This window comes from Aythya marila (genome assembly GCF_965140915.1).
Source record: "Aythya marila genome assembly, chromosome: 3".
Lineage (NCBI taxonomy): Eukaryota > Metazoa > Chordata > Aves > Anseriformes > Anatidae > Aythya > Aythya marila.
The window spans coordinates 87,154,323-87,178,141 of NC_139044.1; the positions used below are offsets into that span (position 1 = coordinate 87,154,323).

General features: G+C 40.8%; 1 protein-coding gene across 1 annotated transcript in view; it reads right to left on the reverse strand.

Annotated features, from left to right (window-relative positions):
- Positions 1-23,819, reverse strand: part of CD109 (CD109 molecule) — an 80,915-nt gene that overhangs the window by 47,377 nt on the left and 9,719 nt on the right. Inside the window, exons 3-9 of the mRNA XM_082757264.1 lie at positions 16,129-16,157; positions 11,977-12,207; positions 11,705-11,830; positions 3,995-4,034; positions 3,256-3,340; positions 972-1,068; positions 9-144 (exon numbers count right to left, since the gene is read on the reverse strand). Coding sequence (XP_082613390.1) covers positions 9-144; positions 972-1,068; positions 3,256-3,340; positions 3,995-4,034; positions 11,705-11,830; positions 11,977-12,207; positions 16,129-16,157 — 744 coding nt within the window. The remainder of the gene's footprint in view (positions 1-8; positions 145-971; positions 1,069-3,255; positions 3,341-3,994; positions 4,035-11,704; positions 11,831-11,976; positions 12,208-16,128; positions 16,158-23,819) is intronic.

The following is a 23,819-nucleotide window of genomic DNA, read 5'->3' on the forward strand; positions in this document are numbered from 1 at the left end:
CAACATACCTGTGAGTGTCTCAGTGACCACAGCAATAATTTCTATTGGCTCTGCATAATCGTCATCGCCACGGTGCCATGACTGATCATCGTTCAAGTCTTTCAACAAAAGCTTGTTACAAGTAACATTCACAGATCCATTTATCTACAACGTGGAAAAAAGTGTGTACCTATAAATAAAATTGTACACTTCTACGTTGCCAAAGCACTAGTGTCTATGGTTTACAGAAAAAGACAATGAACTGGACGGTGCCTGAGGGAGTATATACTCTACCCAAATTCCCAGAGCTCAGTTTCTGTAGGCTAAGTGCTGCTGAAAGCCTGAAGTGAGCCGGAAACGACAGACACTATTTAGCTGAAGCTGTTTTTAACGTACTCCACAGCTCAAAATTAAATTTTGCAGAAGGATGCCATGAATCTCTCAACACTTGTAAGTCTTCATATCAAAACTGTACGTCTTCTTACACGTCATGCTCCAGCTCACCTCTAGCATAGCAACTCCAATACAATTACTAGGTAATTAGTAAGCAAAATGCTTTAGTCTCTGTCATACTAGAGTCCCACCTGGACAATTGCAGTGGTCTCTTCTGGCCTTATAATGCATGGCTGAGTGTGCAACGGCACACGTGGCACCAGGGAACATTCCTGGGCACTGGGCTTCCGTCACCTACACTGCTAGGAAGGGCTTCAGGAATGTTTTTCTACTTGGGCCAGAAAACACTCTCCAAAATAACTTCCAGGCACAGTTCAAGGGACTACAGCGGCCAACTACCGTTCCCTACAGGCAGACTGAATGTAGCCACTTTGTACTAGAAAATAAAGTTTTATTTTCTAAAATTTAATGCTATTCAGGCAAGTCACTCCAGAGACAATGCCAGCAGAACTCAGCACTTGAGAATGGTCCCAGGCATATTTAACCTACAAAAGCAGACAGAGCCTTGGAGTCTGCAACACTACTAAGGAAGGACCCACCTCCAATGTTTTTGTTATGTTCTTCTTGTTTTTCCAGTAAGAGACAGGCAGGCAGGTGACTGTTACAGTTCCCTTCACTGGCTTTCCATATGTATACCTGAAACACACCAACCAAAGTCAAACAGCGCACCATCTCAAGCTCTTGGGTTCTCGAAGAGCTTTCAAGACAAAAGATTCAACTAAAACACATTTTTCCTCAGTTTTGAATATGACCAGAATGTATTCGTACTTTGAACCATGAAGTTTTCAGCACTGAGACCAGTTTATTGACACTGAAGTCAGAAGCCCAAAACCTGGAGAACATACATAGATGTCACAAGTGCTGCCCTTTGCTACACATGAGCTCATCAAGTTTGTTATTATTATAAGGGGCTTTATAATGTAGGCAAATTAACTATGCTAAGCTCAGCTGGAAGCAAGTTATTGCACAGAATGCCAATGTAGCATCATAACTAACACGCAGTAGAGTGAAAATGGGATGTTGGAAGTGCAAGTGTTATGTTTCCCAAGTGCTGCTTGTACAAAATGAGAGCTTTCAAGATATTTATATTCAAATTATTTAATAATTACAGTGCAAAAAAAATCATGGCATTACTGGTCAGCAAACACAACCAGCAGCTGTAGCTAACTTGTAAATTGTAGCATACTCACTTCTTAGAATGCCATTAGCAAACTGTAATCAGTGAGTAGTAATAAACTAAAAATTTTGCTGAAATGTTTCTAAGCTATATGTAAGAGAAATCATTACATTCAGACCTTACAGAACAGACAAAGGGGAGAAAAAAATCATTCTTATCCAACAGAACTATTGCATTCAGATATGATAACTAAGTACTTTAAATCGGTACGAATTTGACTGGCAGCCACTTAAGCAATGTCAAAGCTGAAAAGCAGAGGAAAAGAATAATCAAACAGTATAGCTACAGGAAAAATGATGACCACACTGTCTTGTACCTGAGCTGCAGTCCTTTCCAGCAGACCTAATTACAGTAAGAAGCTGCCATTAAGCCTGAAATGATACTGCCATTTGGTAGCATCCTGCAGTTAATCTAATAGCAGTCCAGAGATGAGAAGGGAAAAAGATTTTATGGTATCTACAAGCTTAAATGACATGAAAAGTCCTTGTATACAAAGACATTATGCCTATAAAAACAGTCAGTAGGAATGAACTCATTCCTTGTAATTAATTATGACATATCAGTAAAACTTTGGCACTTTGTCTCAGACAATTCACTGCTGTCCAAGTCTGGATTTATGCAGCAGACAGAGACACTTTCAAATACCTTATGAGAGCTTAACAAAGAAGTATCCTGTGGCAAACCAAAGCAACTTAGGAAACAGAATTCATATTGGCATATGCTACACTCCAAAAGTAGCACAGAATGGGGGGGAATCCACTTTTTTTTTTTTTTAATTGCACCTTATGAGAAACCTATATGGTTTATAGTATCAGGTTACATTGCCTCTCATAAAGGAAGCTTTCTCCCAAATGTTTAACTGTTCCAGTTAAATAGCTTCTTAATCAATCATATCTGTATTTCACTTAAAAGTACCTGTTTAGAAAGCATGCATTTGTATGGAATTAAATAGCTCCAGAAAGACCTTTTCTTTCAGGTCTTCTTGAATGGGTTTATCAAATAGCTTTACTTGGCTCTCCTCTTCCCAAAATAAAACTAATTTCCCTTTGAGATTAAAAAACAAAATACAATTTTTACAGCAGTTTACAATGAAATCTAGTACTCTACAGTGAAGTGTCTTCTGAACTACTCAAGAGTTTTTAATTATTCAGCTATTTATAGGTATAGGTCTTTTGTTTGCTGGTAGAAGCCTGTACTTCAAATCAACAATGTTGACAAACTGGAACAAGAAAGATGCAAATAGAAGCTTGAATAAATTTCCAATTGGTCTAATAAAACATAGTTATTCTACGTACAGACCTTGATGTGGTAAGTTGGAGAGAACCATAAAAGAGACATATTAACAACAAAAAAGTCTCACAACGCACATTATAAGCAGAAGATTCATGAAATTTTATGAATAAGGCAACTGAAAATATTTTGGCTGTAGTCTATAAATAACTATACCCAACCAAAAAGGTGCAGCTAACAGTCTGAAGATCTATCCAATATGGCTACACAATGACTAAAAATGTGAGGTAGACAGCTAGTTTCGATTAGAAGGTGCTTTGTTAGCATTCTAAATGTAAGTTTTTGCTTTCAAATTTACAAATACACAATATTTATCTCAACAGTGAGGGTGACAATGGTAACAATGTTTTACTTACTTTGCAGTGACAATACCACTTACATCTTCCTCTCTCAAAGAGTAGTATAATGGTGTTGTTATCATAACATCAAATTTTGGTAAAACTAAAAAGAAAATTACACAAAGTGTTAAATTCACATAAAAATAATATTTTTTCTTCTTAAAGTAAAAAGGGTTGAATATGTGGAATATAAGGTAAGATATAATTTTAACCCAAAGTGATGCATGCCTCATTTTAAGACTTTCTGTCAAAAGGAGAACACCAAGCATCACAAGAGCAGCCTGTGCACACACTTGTGTGGCTGAAGTATAAAATATTTATTTTTCCTTCATCACAGCAAGCTTGTAGGGGAAACAGTAACCGTTCATCCTATTCAGCCTTAACAGAATATTCAGCAAGCTTTGGGACTGGATATTATACAGATATTTTAGGATGAACACATTGCCTACAAGATCCTGGTAAAACAAGGACAACTGCATCTCAGAGGCTTAAGATAAGTATTTTCAAGATTGCATAACATCCAGACACCACAGCAGTAGGTCATAATAGCTAACAGAGATAAACAGGGCAACTGATAAGATGATGTTTTTTCTCAGGACAGACAGTCAGTCTCAGAGAAGCAGATTTGAAAAGTAAAATTTCTAGGAGTATTCAAAAGATTTGTGTTAGCCAAGGGAAGCTAGACTCCAAACTCTAAATTAATGGAGACTCCATTACCCATTCTGGCCACTACTCAATGCCCTTATGTAACACTTACCATATTCCATCACTTTAAATTTCTGATAATGAACTTGACCCTATTGAAAAAAAAGTAAGAGCATATAAAAAACTGTGGTTGGATTAGCAAATGAAATGTATCTTTTAGGCCCAAACCCACCCACATTCAGGTTAAATTACAATTGCTGAAATGATGTAAATTACAGCTCAGCGATCATCACCTCCTCTTACAGAGTTCCTGTAAGAACCAGTTGTAGGAATTTGCACCACAGAAGAATGCGGGAAGCTCACATACAGCATACTCTAGGTATATATAATGAAGACCTCAGAGAGCTTCCAGTTTGTAGACATCTACATACAGCTGGTTTCTGTATAAAAAACAAATATCTGAGCCAGATAGCTTAGAACAACCTAGCATAAGTACTTACAGTAATCAAGATGAACCACCACAAACCCACCAGCAGTATCTCTACAAGCTCATTCAAAATTAGCTCAGGTATGTCTGTGCAAAAGGGAAGCTCCTGCAGTCTATCTAGAGGACTATTTTCCTATTTATTTATTTATTTCCTGAGTTTTCTCAGAATATGTGAAAGCCTACTCCAGCAGATTTTTTGGATTTGGTACCTTAGATACACATTCTTGGAAAATGAATTTTATTTTTTTCTCCCCCCCACTGTTAACATAAACATTTAAAAAATATAAAAAAAAAAATAAAAAATCAGCAGCTAATTTTGTTCTTTGGTACAACAACAGTTGACCCAAAAAGTCATGGTACTGAGCCACATTAACTTTGCTGTTTGCTTTCTTACTCAATTGTTCTTCCCAGCTAGGGTGTGAGTAATTCTGACCAAGCACACAAGTCCTTTGTCTGCAAACATATAACCCTTATTCCACGATTTTTTTTACAGCATCATGTCAGAAGCTGCCATCAGTAAGGGAATGGCATGAAGTGCCTGGAACTGGAGCTCTGAATCTCAGCTGGTCTGCTTGACACCAGGATTCCACTGGAGCAATGACCAAATACTCTAACAAGGCTTTTTTTTAATCACTAATAAACCAGACTGTGCCTCATTTCACCATATGGGAAACGTTAACACATTCTTTTGTGATAAACAATGTATCAATGACATAAACAAAGACTAAAAGAGTTGCTAGCATAATACATCTTTTGCCCATATCTTGCTAACCTTTTGATATTCTCAGTTCCAATAAACACATGATGTTGTCAACAGAAAAAAAAATATTATATAAGAACAGAAATACTTCTCAAGAGTTTTATTTGAGGGAAAAAACACCGATATGTTACTTATGAAACGTTCATGCCAACCTTCATCTGAAAATGTGAAATGATATAACAAGGATTTGGATACATGTATATTTTTAAAACTTTGGCTTTAAAATAGCAGTAATTAAAAAAAATAATAATCCAAGAACACTTTTGCCGTGTCCACAGATCTCATGAGTCAGCTGACAAAATTTTTTTGCTTGGCTCAGAAGGAGATGACTTGAATGGTCTCCCCAGCACTCCCTTTGGATGCCCGCAAGGGCAGGCAGCAGCTGTCACCATGACCAGAGGATCTCCTGTGTTGGGACGGGGAGTTTGGAGGAGCTCCCGTGCTCAGACAGGGAGTTTGGAGGAGCTCCCATGCGCGGACAGGGCGTTTCAACACAAAGGCTCTGCTGGCAGGACTGCAGGACACAGAGGAAAAACAGCCAAAAATAATCCCAAGCCTTAAGCAACACAGGAGCAGCAGGAGAAGGAAAGGGTTCAATCCCCTTTCTTTCTTTCTTTCTTTTTTTTTTTTCCTCTAAAAAATAAAAATAAAAACCTCCAAGAGGAAAATCTGAGCTCAGCTGGGCTGGAAGAACAGGCTGAGAAACTGAAAGAATCTCCAGTTCCCGAAGGACAGGAAGGGAGAGGCTCCTTTCAAAAGCTTGTTTGCCTCTTTGATGAAGACCCTTCTGAGACATAGGGAATGATCAAGACAGCCATCTCCTACTGACAGACTGTCTGTTTTCCAAGGTTAATATCACTGGCTGCTGTTCAACTACATGATGAGGTTATGTTGATGTGGAGCTCAGAAGTCTGATTATGTCTTCATTGAAGATGAAGACTTTGTATCAAGATTTATGAAGTCATACAAAGTCTTCATTGCTTATTTCCAAGAACAATGCCATTCCTGCAAGTACCAAATGTGCTATAGTACCTCAGTACCTCTACTAGCTAGAAAGCAAGATGTGGACTGATACTGCAGGGAAAGGAAAAGACCCTCATGGGTCATCTAGATCTGACCACCAAAAAAGATTTCTCACTAACACATAATTTTGGCCAAACTGGTTTGAAATAGGCCAAGTAACATCACTTCAAACACTTTGAAACATTTTAATTCTTCAGGGCAGGGCTATCTCTCTGGTAAATATCATTCAAATATTTTGAAGTGTACTTTGTTAAACTAGTTTCCAGGAGTGGTGGCTCTCAAGTGTTTAGTTACATACACAATCCAAGCAAGAGATTATTGTTTTGTTTGATTCAGCTAGGAAAACAATCACGATGCTTATTCCACTTGTGCTGCTTTACTCTGGTCAGGTTTTTTTGGGGGGGTCTCCCATTTTGCTATAAACCAGCATTTCTTAAACCACAAGAGACCCATAATATTCTGTGCACATTGCCCATAGCGTATCTACAGATTAAAAAAGCAGTGCCAAAAAGAGACCCACATAAATATTCTGACACTATACAGATGATGGAGCCTCTCTGTGTTTGAGCCTTCAATGCTGCAGACCTTGACATCTAAGAATCACTGAACAACTAAGGCCCAGGTTTTGCTCTGAAATGACTGTCTTGTCTGAAGTGATTTGGGTCCAATCCAGCAAGTGAGATGACAGGTTTTAACTTCTTTGGCACCCCCAGATTTTAACTTCTTTGGCACCCGGAAGATCCTGAAGTGAACATGGCCTAGATCCACCATGACTGGCTTTGATGCACTTCCCCAGCTACAGTGTCAGGCCAGGCTCCAGGTGGCCCAGGCCAGGAACACCTCAGCTTCTACTGCGTAGCCAATTAGTGGAGCAGGCCATTACCTAGAAGGAACTAACTTAGCCTAAGCTTTTCACGACTACTTGATTTTCACATTTTGTGTCCCCAAATTTTGTATGAATTTGCAAAATTCTGTTCAAATGCCTTGGCATGTTCTCCAGAAACAAAGCAGTACCACTAGTATCACCAATATTCACACCGAAAGATCTGATTGAGTATCACTGCTCATTTACAAGATATTGAATAAACAGAAAAGTCACAAAGAATGTATGTATAGTCTGATTCTGCAAGATAGCGACATGCAATGATGTAAGTAATGATCCAACCTCAAACTCATCAGATCTAATGAGAAATAAATGAGTGATCTACAGGTAGAACACCACAGAATTCACAGTGAATACATTATAAAATACATAAAATTTCAGAAGTTAAACAATTCAAACCATGAAGGACATGACTTTATGATAAATCAACCCCAGATGAATTTGAAAGTTGATTTACATCTGAAGCTTTAACAAAAAAAAATTCAAAAATATTTTAGAAAGTCTTCATTGCTCCTGAACAATTACTACTCTTCTGTAGCTAAATTTCCAAATAACTACTGTCACTGATTACAAAAAGGCCTAATAAAAAAGACTTTTAGATGGAAAGGCCTGCTACAAAACCTCAACAACTAAAAGACTTTCAAAAACAGGCTCCATAACAGGAAATATAAGATATCCAACAAAAATACAAGGTGGAGACTTGGCAACCAGACTGTAATTACTCTGTCTTGAGTTTTCTTGGAACAGCTCTACAAACACCTGAACTGTTATTAAGATGTTTAATAGCAGCAAACATGATTTAAAACAGGATTCAGCACCAGGATACTTCCAGGAACCCAAATTCTGCACACTTGGGAACTGACCTTTATCCACTGGAAGGGAGGTGTTACTTACAGATTTAACGTCACTTTAAATATGAGAGGAAAAGCAGAGATAAAAAGGTTGGACAGCTGACACTTTTAACTAGAAAACTCAGGCCCTGGCATCGGGAAAGCTAAGTCATGCAGAGAGCACCCTGTGCTTGCCAGCTGAAGGTGTTCCTAAAGCCATGAGAAGATCCAAAGGCTGTGTAGGATCTCATGGATTAATTACTGTGGATCCAGGGCTAGCAGTACCAGTTAAGGACAGGTAAAATATAACTACAAAAATGCTAATTCCCACCAACCTGCAGCACATACATATACTTAGTACTCCTTAGCAGTAGAGCCACGTTCTTAGTGACCTCTGTTATCAAGAAGGGATTGGTGAATGTGCAACTTCATGTATGAGACAGAAAAACCCGTACCTCCCTTGATGGCAGCTTCAGTCCAGCAAGGACTATCCAGATTGCACTTGGAGCAATCCAAGTCACTCACTTGCATTCACTGAACACTGACTCCATTTCCACTGACTACAAAAGGAACTTCAACACCCAGAATAACCTACCTATAGACATCTACACACTGTAAACCTCAAACTGAATCCCACCCCTATGACCTTGTACTACAAGCTCATTTTTAACTAAAACCGAAAGGAATTTCCCATCGCCTAAATTCTTCTCTTCCTTTATTCTGCAAGGTTTCTTGCAGTTTTCATTAATCCAATTTATATATAAAGATACACTGTGCTTTCTCTCCTCTATTTTAATTTTCCTTTCGTAGAGTGTAATGACAGAAGCCATTTATCCTGGCCTCCTTTTATCACAGTTTGGTTACTCTAGAATTCAGCTACTCCAGCCGTCTGCACAATCATAATGCATCTTCCAAAGAGGCAATCATTCTTGATGCTAAAACATCATGCAACAGAGATTCCCTCACTTTTTTTTTTTGTTGTTCTGGTGCTTAAAAGCCTGATCCATAATAGCCTGAAAGAATTTAATTCTTCATCAGTGGAATCCCAAATCACCTTGACAGATGACAGGTTTATTGTTTCCCATAATGCCTCAATTATGCTTTACTGTTAAGGATATATTCACTTCCTGCTCATCTTCTCAAAGCTTCCCACAGTGATATTCAGTAAACCACGAAGAACTATAACAACACACATTAAATGCTTCCATCTCTGCCACATAATCATTGTTTCCACATGTTATAGGGCACTGCCACCTCTGGAATTTCATTTGTTTCTAACAAACTTTGAAAACTTTTTCATACTGTTACTAACCACCCAAAGACCCCATCCCTGGGGTCTTTGTATTTCCTACAAATATGCAAGAGTTTAGACTTTCTCGTTTAGATTTATATCTATTAATTCCCTCTTTCTCGCACTTTTATTAAATGCTGTGTTTCTTAAAATATGTACTGTTTTCTTCATTTTCACTGACGGAGGATCCTGTTTCTGTTCTGACCAAGTTCATCTTTTCCCAAGAGAGTATTCTGTTAATTGTACCAAAAGCATTTTGCAGTACTTTTCACCTTGAATTATCAAATAGATCAACATACCCTAGTTTGATGGGTATTATCCATGTCCTTGGATATTATTCACACCACTGAAGTATCTGGAGCTCTATTAAAGACCCCAAACATGGCATTCAAGGCCACACTCAATGCTAGAACACTAAGTCTTAAAAATTAACAGTAGGGAAAACTGGATGTTCTTACTGAAATATGATAAAGACAACCTAGGGTTGTCTAGGTCAACCTGGGTACACCCTGGTAGATCTAACACAAACCTAGGCCAAAGCTCAGTCTTTGGCAGAAGCCAATATTCAACACCCAGAGCATCACACCATCATACCAACCAGGGCTAGCAGTCAGCAACACAGTGCCAGCCTGAAAGTAGGCCTCCTGAACCAGGGATAAGAGCTTTTCAGTTCACAGTTCTTAACAGGCTTGCTTCATTGAATTTGTCTGGGCACTTTTTTGATCCCATGTGAATTGTCAGCATTCACAACATGCACTCATGATGAGCTCTACAGTTCACTTGTGCCATCTTAATTGGTTTGAAATTGTCCTCTACCTCCTTCACCTGGTGTCCTCTAGCTATCTATTGGAAGAGACAGTGAACAAAATGTTCCCTATTTATCTTTTCCTCATTATTACTCATCACTTGAGAGACTTGTTTTCCTGGCTTACTGACATTCATTAACCTTCTGTAGTACATACTTCATGGCTAAAATTTAGAGCACCATTATTTCCTATCATGTACTAAGATCTAACTTCACTTGACTGTTTTCTCAGCTGCTTTATCAGTCCAGATAAATCTTTCAATTTAACTTTTTTTTTTCTTCCTTTTTTGGAGGATGGGGAGGGGTGTTTCAGGAGGGCATGACACTTTCACTGAGACCAGCTGCTGCCATTCCTTTAACAGTGTCTTCCTGACTTCAGGGTGATTTATCACATAACAGATAGTCCAAACAAAATTTCACAAACATGTTTTTTCCCCCTGGCAAGACAGCTGTTGAAGAAGCCCATCATCATTACAAGCCATGTCTGAGCCACACTTCTCCTCCTCCTGAAAAATGCCTGTGCATTTGTGAGAGGGGCTGCACTGCAAACCAGATCAGGGAGCTGGTCTAGGTTAAACAAAGGAAAACAAAACTTTAATCTTCAAGCTTTTCAATCGGGGTCATTTCCCTGACGTACTTTAGATCTCAGCTTTATTACACATGCCTCAGCGCTACCAAGAAGCTGTTGAACAGCAGCACAGGGATGCGAAGGAGTGGCCAAGCCCAGGAACAACTTAAAACATTTTTCCCAGCAAAGACAATAGTGCCGAATCCACACCCGCATGAGAAAGTGTTTGAAGAATCCGGTCCTGATACTCATTTGAACACCTCATGTACCTCAGCCTACAGAAATCTATAAAGCGTATAACTGTTACTGCCAAATATCATTCTGAAGTTATACACAGTCAAATGCTTCTGCCCCATCTTATTAGGAATCATTGCACAGTCCTGTTTGTACTTGCTAAATGTCTCTGAGCAGTCACTGTAAGCCAGTTCGGAAATGTAGTTCCCAAATTACAAGCATTTAGAGCAGTCAGAATAAACTTGACACACACACAATCTTGAAATCTCCAGCTATTTCTACAGTGTATTTTCCAGTGTATGAGATCTTCAAGGATTTGGACTGATAGGACTGTTACCAATAGCAACACACACAAAATAAATTATACCAGGTTTGTTATGCAATAGTTCTGCTATTTTATTCGCCGTTTCTATTTTGCATGGTTATTTTTTCCTCAGTAACTCTTGGGTCACCATGAATTGGTAAAACACCACTAAAACTAGACAGACATTTGTAAATGACAGTCTTTGATTCCACACCCCTTGAGACACTGACTGGCTGAACACCAGGGCACAATGAATTTCTGTATATTCGCTTACAAAATAAGCATAAGGGTGTTTCACTTAAAAAAACAGAACTCCACAAGCTCTTTCTTTGATAGTAACACTAAAAATCCTTGCCTTTTGAAATAACACATTTTAGAATCACAATCCAGACCATAGGATAAAATATGTATTTTTACGTATCTATTTTTTCTTTTAAATATATTTCCTTACAAAACCATATAGTACTGAAAAGCTTGTGAGGTTTGCATAGTTTCTTCAGGTTTGGCACGAAGGAAGGATTTCTCCTCATGGTCCATGCTTATTTATGGTTTTGCTTCAGCAAAGTAAACATAGCTTTATTCACATGTATCAGGATAAATGAAATCTCTCTCTAAGTTGGCAAATGTTAATACTCACATTCACTTCCACGTCTATGGACCAGTCTCCTAGTGGAGGGTTCGTCGATAACTGGAATTTTTTCGAAACTACGCCCAAATCACCCTCCTCTAGCAGCCACTGCTGAATCAACTTCTTCCGAGGGTCCTTAAAAAAAAAAACAGGCTGCATGTAAAATGCACGAGGCCTTGCTAGCAAGATTTAGATAGCAATACATATGAACTGTATTTGGAATATGGTGTTGGAAGACATGAGAAATTTCAATGTATACTGAGGTTCCTGTGGATACTTACTCGGATATATATATTGAGAGATGCTTTGTAAGGTTTGAGATCAGGATAGACTGTGACAATTCGAAACATCACATCCTGTCCCGGTTTATATGTAGATTTGTCAGTCTGGATGAATACAGAGATACTCTTTGCTGTGTATATCAAGCTGGTACGGTTCGAGAAAATGCGCTGGCCATCAGCATGGCCTTCCACCAGTAATTCATAATCACCAGAAGCACTGTTCAAAGGCAGCTGAAAAGAAAATAGTGACTCATTGTTAATTATCCAAGATATAACTGAAGACATCATTATTCCAAAAACATTTGCTATTAAGGTTTCTGACATGCTCCTGAACAAGTCAACTTATGTAAATACTCAAAAAGAACAAGAGGATTGCAGGACTCTGTCACTACAACAATTACATAAAAGTGTGTTCTCAGAAGCATCATTCCATAATATTTCTACATGATTTTTACTGGTGATCAGATTTTCAATAATGTGAGTATCTATGTACCCAAGTACCATTCATAGACATGCATGCATTGAGCTCTCTTTTCTTTCTACAGTTATTGGGAAATTTCCTGCATTTGATTCTGGGGGCTATTTTTTTTTCAGACTTTGTCATTTTCTGATAATAAATATTCCAGAAATAAAACAGCCGAAGAAGCTACATGCGGGCAAGATGAACACGACAGAAAGAAAACTCTACAGTTCTTTTTACAAGCTTTACCTTCACATCTTTTAGGGCAGAAAAAATAAATTCGGAAAGAAAAATCTCCTGAGGAGACAGGTACTGTTTTTCAATAGCAACTGACTGGTTTTGTCTCACCTCCGTAATTTAATGATTCATAATTCCGGCACATATTGCAGCTCAACTAGTAAGATAATCATTCTTCCCAAAATATTAAAGAATAAAAGACATTTTGTATGGTTAGCTGAGACGCTTTATTCAGGATAAACCCTGAAAGTTCTTTCTGTGCTGGCAGTGAACGCAGACAGACATCACAGACAGGCAAGGAAAGTTAGATCACATAGGACCAGAATAAACATGCACAGGTGTCTCTCTAGTGCCCAGAAGAAATCTGGAGCTCACAGGTCAGATGGACCCGTTCATTTCCTGCAGTTAGATGGGAGGAATCCCACCCACAGTGGGTCTAAAGCATCTAAAGCAGCACTGCAGCAGGACACAGAGACTTCACCTTGAGCAGAGCCTGCACAGGCAAGGAATGACCCCAGGAGCATCCCAGCCCGAATGCTGGCTTCTGTACTGCCATCTGCTTGGGAGCATCTCTTTGAAGATGGAACGGGTTTAACAAAACATACAGCTGGTTCCAACAAGTAGCACTGCTAAAAAGCTTAAGAGTTGCATGCTTCTGTTTGTAGTTAGAACAGTAAATCTGGAGTAAAGCCTCTGAAGTCAAGACAACTAAAGCAGACAGGCTTACATTTTTCAGCACAACATATGGAAATTAAGCTCTCCTCTTGCACTGGTAATGAAAATTACATCTGTTAACTCACCAGGCACAGCACTTCAAAAGTATCCTACCAAGCTCTATAATGAAACACTGTCTTGCTGTCAAAACTAATTTTAAGACTGTACAGTGAGGTAATGGAATTTTTCTCAAATGGAGAAAAATACCACATAGTAATAAATAAGGTAAATGCAAATGTCTGTACCAAATACATTTCTTTCTCTGTGTGTTTACCTATAAACAGGAACTGACTACAATTTCATCCCTCTCTGTTGACTTTCTCTTTTGAAAACGAAGTCAGAAGGAAAAGTCAGGGAAAAGGGAAATAAACAGGCTCTTTTTTTCCCCCACCCATGAGCAGGCATATGATGACACAGGGAGAAAAGGTACCCTTTAAAATCTGGACTTATATAACCAAACTTTAGGTGCAAAACACTAGATTGAAATCGATTCTGCATTTGCTTCAACTGCAGGTCTTTGTATCCACATTGCCAAGAACATATGATTCACATATTTCAACACTCTCAGACTTCCTCGCCAAGTATTCTGGAATATATTAAATAGGAGCAACAGCCTTAGTTACTACATCTGTCAAATATTACCTCACAATTAATTCATATAAGAATATTACCGCTTATTAAATAAGGTTTATTCCCTAAGAAGCAGACAGGATTCCCTACAAGAATTCCCAGAATCATTATAAACCTTCAGAGTCAAGATGGTGAGAAAATAAGCTTGTGTTGTCTCATTGTAGCAGTGAATAGTGCTCTTACAGCATTATTTTAACATACTTGCAAAGACTGTCTTTGTTTTCTTCTTTACAAGTCTGCAATCACCATTTACAGATCTCATTTATTTTTCTGTAGCTTTTCCCTATTGTGAATAAAGCAACATGGGCTGTTCCCCTCATCTTTAATTTCTTGATACTTTGTATAGTATCTTATATATGCTATTTTTTATATTGCAAAAGATCTTTCCTCCCTGTAACTTGGTGACAAAATTGCCTGTTTTATCTTTCTTGATGTAAAAGACAGAGACAGTAAAAGTTTACATTGCCGTGGCAGTGTATCAGGATGTCTGAGGAGTACAGAAACCCAAATTCCAGTGCACATATCCATGCTAATGAAAACTGAATTAACACAATGTTTCTGGAAGGTCAGTGCTAAAATAATGCTAACTATTTACCTCAGCCCCATCAATTCCTTCTGTAAAAGGGCATTTCTCAATACAACTATGAGCAAGGCAGCTTTTAACAGCAGCTATTAGGAACTTACTGTGGAAACATTTTATCTTCATAGATACACCCCTCAGCTGAATGGTATTACTATCCTTGTCTTGGCACTCCTAACGTGAGAGAGAAAGAGGCCATCTCAAGCACTTCTCCTGACCACACCAGCCACCCTCACGAGCACCTAGACAAGGAAGCTACTGTCTCCTCTGGAAAATATGACAGCTGAAACCAGCAGCTCATTACCCACCTTCTGCTACCAGCCAAGCACACACTGGGCAGTACATGAATCTACCGTAACTACATGAACAAAAAAACCACCACAGGTCAGGTCCAAACTGTGCCTGACCATTCCTCTCCCACCCCCACATCACACCCTGAGCATTCAAGAAGCATGGCAAGAGGCCTCAAGGAACGTATTGTTTCTTTAAGGCTGTGGTAAGGCGAGTTGGCAAATTTAGATCAAGCTCAGTACATGGTTCCCCATTATATTTATTGAACACTTGAAGTGCTCTAAAAGTTTTTCAGTTTGGTTATCACAGCATCTGTCTCTTACTACCAGTAAAGTGATTATGGAATTCAATTTTGTAGAAGGCTGTGAGACATAAGGATGCTTTAAGACTGGGAAATTATATTAAGGAACTTGCTAATTTAACCTATTTTGTTTTGAACTGAGTTGTCTATGCCTGCTAATTTATGGTTTGTACAGATAACATTGCAATCTAATAGTCTTCATAATGTTGAAACGCTCATCATTGTTTATCCGTTTATCAAATATTTTCAGATTATTTTATCTGATAGAAATTTTGAGATCAGAATCCAAACCCACTGGATTTAGGGATTCTTAAAGGTGTTAAAAAATTAAGAATTTGATTTAAAAAAAAAAAAAATACTTTTTTTCCTGACAGAAGTACCAAATTCTTTATATCGGATTTTCAAGGTAAGCATCCAGGACTATAAACTGACAACTTCTGCTCAATAAACAACTGCATTATACATTTCTGTTGACTAGTTAATCGTGTACTTCCACTGAATGTGCATTTACAAATCCTTAAGATGACAGGGTATAAATACAAGCAATGTTTTTACTTAAAATTTACTATTTCTGTTATTACTTTGCACAATTATTCAGCTCTAATTAGCCTTCATAGTGTGTCTGGAGTAGGGATGTAGGTATCAGCCAGCAGGAAAAAAAGAAAACATACAAAGCCAAGTTCTGGACTCAAGTTTAATGACAGCTTGTGCTGATGCTGGAAGTCAGCTCACATATCCTGTAATTACTTGTAACAAGCTGCAGAGCACTTAATTTGAAAACTCCTTGGCTTATTGGTCAGCAAATACATTCATCTGAGAAAGTGAAAATAGCCAAGATCACATATAAAAATACATCATCACATCAACATTAGCTGCTGAAAAGTCACAGGCAGTCAACTTTTTTTTTTTTTTTTAGGAGGGAAGGAAAGAAATACTTACTACTGGAAGAACAAGAGTCCCAAAGGAATCTAAATGAAAAGGAAAAAGAAATATGACAGTGTCACAAAGCTTATAAAAACTGAATAAAATATCCACGTTATCAGGTTAATTAGTAGAGCAGTGCTCCTCCCCTGTTCCCCCACTGCCCATAATACCCATCAGACAACTGAACCCCGTTGATGCGGCTCCTCCAGAGCCTGGTGCATTCAGACAGCCTGGTAAACCAACGTGGAACTGGTGCAATGGGCTGGCCAGCATGCAGCTGACTGCTGCCAAACAACACCTGGGAAGAAAACTGTAAAATAAATATCCCAGAGCAACTGCTGCACTGGTCAGTATTGTACATGTGCGGGTACATTTCTCATTCTCTGTGCAGGAAGCAACTGGGGGAAGCAAGGATCCGGGATCAGCTACTGGGGTAGACTAGGCTTCAAAGACAGTTTGCTGGTGGGATCCACAGTGAGTGCACACGTGTGTGCAAAGGGGTCTGAGCACCAGAGTCTGGAGCGAGGCAGTGGCCAGGGGGTCTCGCACACCCAGCTACCAGGAACTGGGGAGATCACAATCCAGTGCTAGCTGCTGGGCAGACTATTTATGCCCTGCTACTGCAGAGATCCATGCTGTGGTCACGTATATATGTTCCCACTAACCAGAATCCTTCAGCCTGATCAGCCAGAGGTAAGGTAACTGGGGCTGTTTGCGTGAATGCTGAGCGTGCCTGTGTTGGTCTGTGCGACCAGCCGCTGGATGTACATACCACATACAGGTATCCCTGTGTCTGTGTGCCTGCTGGGAACATGTGCCCAGCCTCACTACTGGCTGGACCTGGGGCAGCCCCTGCCAGCCTGCTGGATTTAGCAGCTCCCTAACAATCGCTACTGTCCCAAAACCACTAAAAGAAGCAGACGGAACAGCACAGCCCAGAAAAAACTGAAATGCAATGCTCCACTTCAATAATGGTCTGCAGGTGCCAACAGAGTCCCAGCTGAGAGCTACCTGAACAAGGAGGATATGGTTTGGCCTCGCTCTCCTTGAAAACAAATCCCCTCTCGGGTATGGCTGGTCCAGGACCAAAGCATTCCTCTGCTCCTGCAAAGAAGCTGACTCCGCAACTCCTTCACACGGAAGAGAAACCCAGGGTATTTTGTATTAATCTCTTCTTCAGCTAAATAGTTGACTACTTTTCATAGTCATTTTTATCAAGACAATGTTTCCAGAAGGAATTTTAAAAATATATAAAAATAAAGACTTTAAACTGCATGCTATTAATGAAAGGCAAACAGTGAAAAAATCCTTAATCCTGGGCATTCCCTCTAGAGGTAATGACCTCCCTGGTGCTTTCAGTGCTAGGGGGACAAACAGAAAAGAAAGCCAGTGTGACAGTCTGTCTGTGCTGAGCCACTACCTCTACAGCAACTAAAGCTGCTTCTTCACTGGGCTCTGGCCCTCAGCCTCCTCTTTGCCAGATAGATCCCCTCTGCCCCTTTCCTCTTTACAGGGTTGATGGAAGATGTGCAATACAGCCTGGCAAAAGGATCGACTCCAGAGCAGTCCTACAGCAATAGCATTTCTCTGTTTGGTGGGAGCAGATGCCCACGTTCTCCACTCGAACATTTTCCTTTACATTCTGAAACACACACACACACTGAAACATCCTTACTGTCTATTCAGGTTTCTATTCCACCCCAGTTACTATTTGCTGTTGATTCTGCAGCTCAGATAAAGGTCAAAATTTACAAAACCCTGCACAGCATTTACCACCCTTAAGCAACAAAGCACAAAGAATTAACCATCCTCACTCCATTACAGCCCCTTGGGAATGAGTAACTAGCACGTTTAATGTGCAGGGGTTAATGTAACTTAATATTTTAACTACTTCAGATAACGTGGCCTCAAATTTTCTCACAATCCAAATAAATGTGCTGTTAAGATCCTGGATAACATAACATCCTGGAGCCACTAAGTGCCACAGCTTTTATTTTAATTATGTACTGTGCTTTCTCTTGCTGATTTTAATGGTGTTGCCTCTCAGTATCATTACCTCTCATATCTAAACATTACTAGTGTTTTACAGGCCTTTTTGGCTGAGGTTGGAAAAGAGTGGCACCTCGTGGCTGATAAAATCTGCAGCCATTACCGTTCAGCCATATTTGACCGTTTTAAAGGCAAAAACATACTTCAACAATTTTCTAATTAGTGCCATAAAATTTAAATGGGTACTGCAGCCACTGCAGGATTTGCTTTTCATGTATCACCAGAACTGCTTTGGAATTTCCACTCAGTTACACATTTTTATAACTCCCATAAAGAGAGAGACTGACACCTATATTTATTGTGAGCATAAAAGCATTCAAAGATGAAGCAATTATTTGATATTTGAACTCCAATAAATGTTAATTTAAAAAAAAAAAAAAAAAAAAGCCATTTCTCTGACAGTGGCAAGTAGAAGGAAGTCGTGATGGACTGAAAGCAGTGTGTTCCTGCTGCTGTCGGAGTGCTCAAGGAAAAGCCCCACTCAGCGTGTACCATCTCGCCAAATTACAACCTGGGTTAAACCAAATGACTCACATCCTGCAAACGATGTTTGTGGGTAGCACACTTCAGTACTTTATTCTGGTATCCAACGGTTTAACAAGGATGGATGGCGTCTGGCCCTAAGCGACACAGCTCCTTCCACAGGATGCTACTGCTGAAGCCACAGTTTTTCCCTCCCATCCCTCTGTCCTCTTCACTCGAGAAGCAGCCCATGCAGTTGTTGACTCTCAGCAACCCCACCAGCCTTCCAGGTTTTCCAGCCAGGAGTCTCAGGCAAAATACCCACGTTTTTTTCCCACCAGCAAGCAGAGTGGGCACTCTGGCCCACCACACAAAGGCAAGGAGCCCCAGACACAGCTGAGCTTGCTTGGCACAGAAGTGCTGGAGAGCCACTGGCAACAGAAGAGGAATTGCACAGAGCTGCAGAATACTCAATGTGCAGGTAATGTAAATCCCTCTCACCTAACGACATACTTATTCCCAACACCTACCCAAAGAACTCTGCACCTATTAAGAAGGGACATCATTTCACCTGAAGGAAGCCTGTGTCTTCCTAACTCATGACTGTTAACCAGTGTCCTGGTTTTGGCTAGGATAGAGTTAATAGTTAGAGTCCTAGGAGCTGGTGTGGTGCTGTGTTTTGGATTTAGGGTGAGAATAGTGCTGATAACACGCTGATGTTTTAATTGTTGCAGAGCAGTGCTTACACCAAGCCAAGGACATTTCAGCTTCTCGCTCTGTCCTGCCAGCGGGCAGGCTGGGGGTGCAGCAGGAGCTGGGAGGGGAGAGACCCAGGACAGCTGACCCAAACTGGCCAAAGGGATGTCCCATACCATATGGCATCATGCTGAACAGTTAATATAGGGGGGCTGGCTGGGGTCGGGGAACCACTGCCTGGGGACACTCTGGGCACTGGTCAGCAGGTGGTGACCTTTTTGAAGGGATTATGATATTTCACCAGTAAAGGAGGCTGGATGCAGGACAACTGGCAATAATAGAGATGTTATAAAGCTACCACCTGAACTTTTTCTCAGTTGTGTAACAAGAGTGTGACTAACACTTCTCTATTTCCCATCCCTCTACATGAATAAAGCTGTGCTAAAGCTGAGTTTTATACAACCACAACCCAGGACATTGTGACACCAGGAAAAAAAAAAAAAAAAAAAAAAGAAAGAAAAACAACAACAACAAAATCTTTGATGCTACTGATAATCAGTTATCAACAAGAGAGGAACTCAGCTTTACTTACAACATGCCTGAGCAGGTATGCACATGGTCAGGTACTGCTACACAAGCTTTAATCTATCCAACACAGACAGACAAACATAGCCATGGCTATAGCAGTGGCTTCAGTACCTTGTGAGGCACTGAATACAGATCTGATATTCATGCCACAGTGCACACCTCTGGCTTTGTTTCCTCTGCCACCTGCACCAATGTGCACACACTGCAAGGGCAGAGGGCTCATTGCTCCGCGCAGCATCGCGCAGCATGCAAAGCAACCCGACCTGGGACAGAGCAGGCACCGGGCAACTTTCTAACCAGAATGCTGCCTGCTTGCATCCATCTCCTGATAACAACTAAGGCACAGCCATGATGCAGATGGGGAAACTGCCGGGGAGGAAGGAGAGTTATATCACAGCCCTTTCCCCTCTGTGCAACTCAGAAAGCATTTACCTCCTGAAGAAAGCTGTGTTAGGGAGCTGTCTGGCTCCCGTGATAAAGCCCAGAGCATTGTCTCATTCCCAGCCAGTGAAAAATCATACAACAGGCTCTGGGGCATTAGGTAATCTCCCAGTTCATGCCACTACGTAATTATTTTGTTAGGAATCGAGCAGCCTTGGCAGATCGGGAACTCTTTGGTGTTGTAGCAAGTCTCCCTGTCCTGCAAGATTTTCCCATGTTCTCAGAGCTTCTGAGCCACCTCCCACAGCTCCACTCAGCTGCGCCCAGAGGTGGCTACAGACATCCTCAAGCAAGAGCAGCAGGCAAAACATTTCCTCTTTGTCACTGCTGAATTGCTGAAATGCACCACATTTTTCCATCCGCTCAATGAATTTCAGTTATGTTTAATGGTACAGCATTCCCATGTTTTTAGGAGCTAACCACAGTCCAACCGCTAGCAGGCAGCTTTGCCCTGCTGGGACCCCTGCCACCAAGCAGCTGGACACTATCTCCCTCCTTCAGCACATCCCCACGAGGGCCGACTTCAGGCATTAAATACAGCTCCCAGCAATTGCAGGTGGCTAAGTCCAGGCGTAGAAATAGGCTTAGCAAGGAGCCCACTACGATTACTCCACCTGCACTGAGCACCACAGAGCAGAGGACGCTTCCTCCTGGCTCCCCACCTCTGCTCTCTGCAGCAGAGCAATAACCGGCACTGCTGCCACACACCATGGAGAAAAAGACCTGGAGCAAGCACAGGTCCCTGCTGCTGTGTAGGCTTCACTCCCAGGTGGGAGCCATGCCCTAGATGAAGAGGGAGGCAGGAAAAATTCAGTGGTCTATTCCACACTAATCCTGAGGAAAGAAACTGGGTGGGATCATGACATTTCCAGAACAGGCCTCCTTCCTCATCACTCACAAAATGGCTACGAAGCTGGTGAAGGGCCTGGAGCACAAGTCCTGTGAGAAGCAACTGAGGGAACTGAGGGTGTTTAGTATGGAGAAAAGGAGGCTCAGAGGAGGCCTTATTGCTCTCTACAGCTGCCTGAAAGGAAGGTGTGGGGAGCTGGGGGTCAGCCTCTTCTTGCAGATAACTAGTGATAGGACTAGAGGGAATGGCCTCAAGCTGCACCAGGGGAGGTTTAGGTTAGAAACAAGGAGACATTTCTTCTCAGAAAGAGCAGTCAGGCACTGGGACGGGTTGCCCGGGGAGGTGGTGGAGTCACCGTCCCTGGGGGTGTTTGAGGAAGGCTTGGACGTGGTGCGTAAGGACATGGTTCAGTGGGTGATATTGGTGGTAGGGGGATGGTTGGACCAGATGATCTTGAAGGTCTTTTCCAACCTTTGAGATTCTGTGATCCTATAAAATCACTTCACACACACACAACTCCTGAAACTTGTGGTATATTCGATAAATACTGCACTGAAGAAATATACAGAAATACTATGGAAACAACACCCGCATTGTCCAGCCTCCTTTTCTATTTCTCTTGTCCTTGGCATTTAGGACAATCCAACAGAAGAAGAAAAGAAGACTGCAGGGCAGTGAGATGTCACCAGCATGAATGGCAGTGGGAATCAAACTCTTTTTAATATGTTACCACCATAACATTTTTACAGGTCTAACAGTCCTTTTAGCAAAGCAGATAGGTAGAACATGAGGGAATGGCACAGAGTCACACCAGGGGAGTTTTGGACTGGACGTTAGGAAAAGTTTATTTACCATGAGGGTGAGTCAGACACTGGAAAAGGCCTACTGACGAGGTGGTGGATGTCCTGTGCCTGTCAGTATTCAAGAGACATTTGGCAATACGCTCAGGAATATGCTTTAACTTCTGGTTAGCTCTGAAGTGGTCAGGCGGTTCGGACTAGATCATCTTTGATACACACAAACAACAGCATCTTACGTTCTTCCCATCTAATTGGCCCGACCAAAACCCAAAAAACTTATGCTACCTGTTCCTGAGCTGGCAATACCAGCACTGGGCCTATTTATGTGTTCCTTCAGAGGGGCTTTTCAAAAGATGACAGATGTATATTCTCAGTGATTTGTTCCAAATAATCTCAGCACTACGTGGCGTTTCCCCTGAATCACCTGACAGAGCTTGTGGTCTGAGGTTACATGCCCTACAGATATCCCGATCTGCTCTCTGCCACGCAGCCTGGCCCCAGTTATATCTATACAGACATAAACACTCCTGTTTCAGCTTCCACTCCCAAAAAAGGATCGAGGTTCCAGAAAAGTGACTTTATGACTTGGCATAATTAACTACAACTCGTGCCAATATAAATGAGCACAACAGCAGTTAAGCCAGCAACTCATTTATATAAATTCCAGTCTTTACCCTACATCCTAGCTTATTTAGCAGGTATCTATTGCTGCAAACAGACTTTTCACTTAACCTTTTCTACCTACATCCTTGTTTCTTCTTAGTCCTGCCAGGGAATGCAGGAATATAACTGGAACCACTCTGCACTGATTTACTGAAATGATGTCATGGTCTTCTTCTGGCAGCCGTGTTCACATACCCAAGCTTAGGAATCGTTTACAGAACAGCAGTTTCTTTACAGTGGTAAATGGATTTTTTTTTCTCCCAAGGAGTCTATTTCAAAAAAATCATTTTAACATCAGAGAAATAAAAAATGTTCTTCAATGTCCTTCCAAATTTTTCTTCCTATTTTTCTTCTCTTTTCTGAAGAAAGAAAGAAGTATAACTACCAAGAGCTAAACTGCCCAGGGAGTGAAAAATCTTTTTTGATTCATAAAAGAAGGCCTACAAACCTGTTGAGTTTCCAGGTTTCCTTAAATGTGTTACACACCTCATCTATTACCCTAAATTAGCACCAAAACTATCACTGGTTAGTTACACAAGCAGCCCAAAATACACAGACTGAGCCACTGCTGTTAAATTATGGCTAAATTTGGGCCAGGCAATAGACAGAGGTACAGCACCACACTCAAACAGATGCATTACGGATTGCTGGTGGACATCAGGACAGACATTCAGGGCAGACAGGCAGGCCCTTCTCATTTCTTTCTACACTTAGGGTCTAATTCAGATATCTAACTCTCTGCTCAGTTTTCTGATGTAAAACAGCCGTCTCAGTAGATGCCACTATTATTATCACTTTCAGACGAGCGGTCAGAGAGGCCAGCTGCAAGAATACAATACTTAAAACCCTCTGCGGTTTATCTGAAACACTGCACGCTGGGTAGGAAAAAGGGAACAGCTTCATATTTCTAAAACTAAATCATCTCTTTAGTCAAAGGGCTTCTTACAGCTACCATCCCAGGCACTGAACCACAAATACAGGCTCCTTTCAACTCTTTCCCGAGCCCAGCCTGTAAGAGCCATCCACAGACTTTTTGTCACGCACACTCCATATCACACAGAATCATCTAGGTTGGAAGGGACCTCAAGATCATCGAGTCCAACCTCTGACCTAACACTAACCAGTCCTCCACTAAACCATATCACTAAGCTCTACAT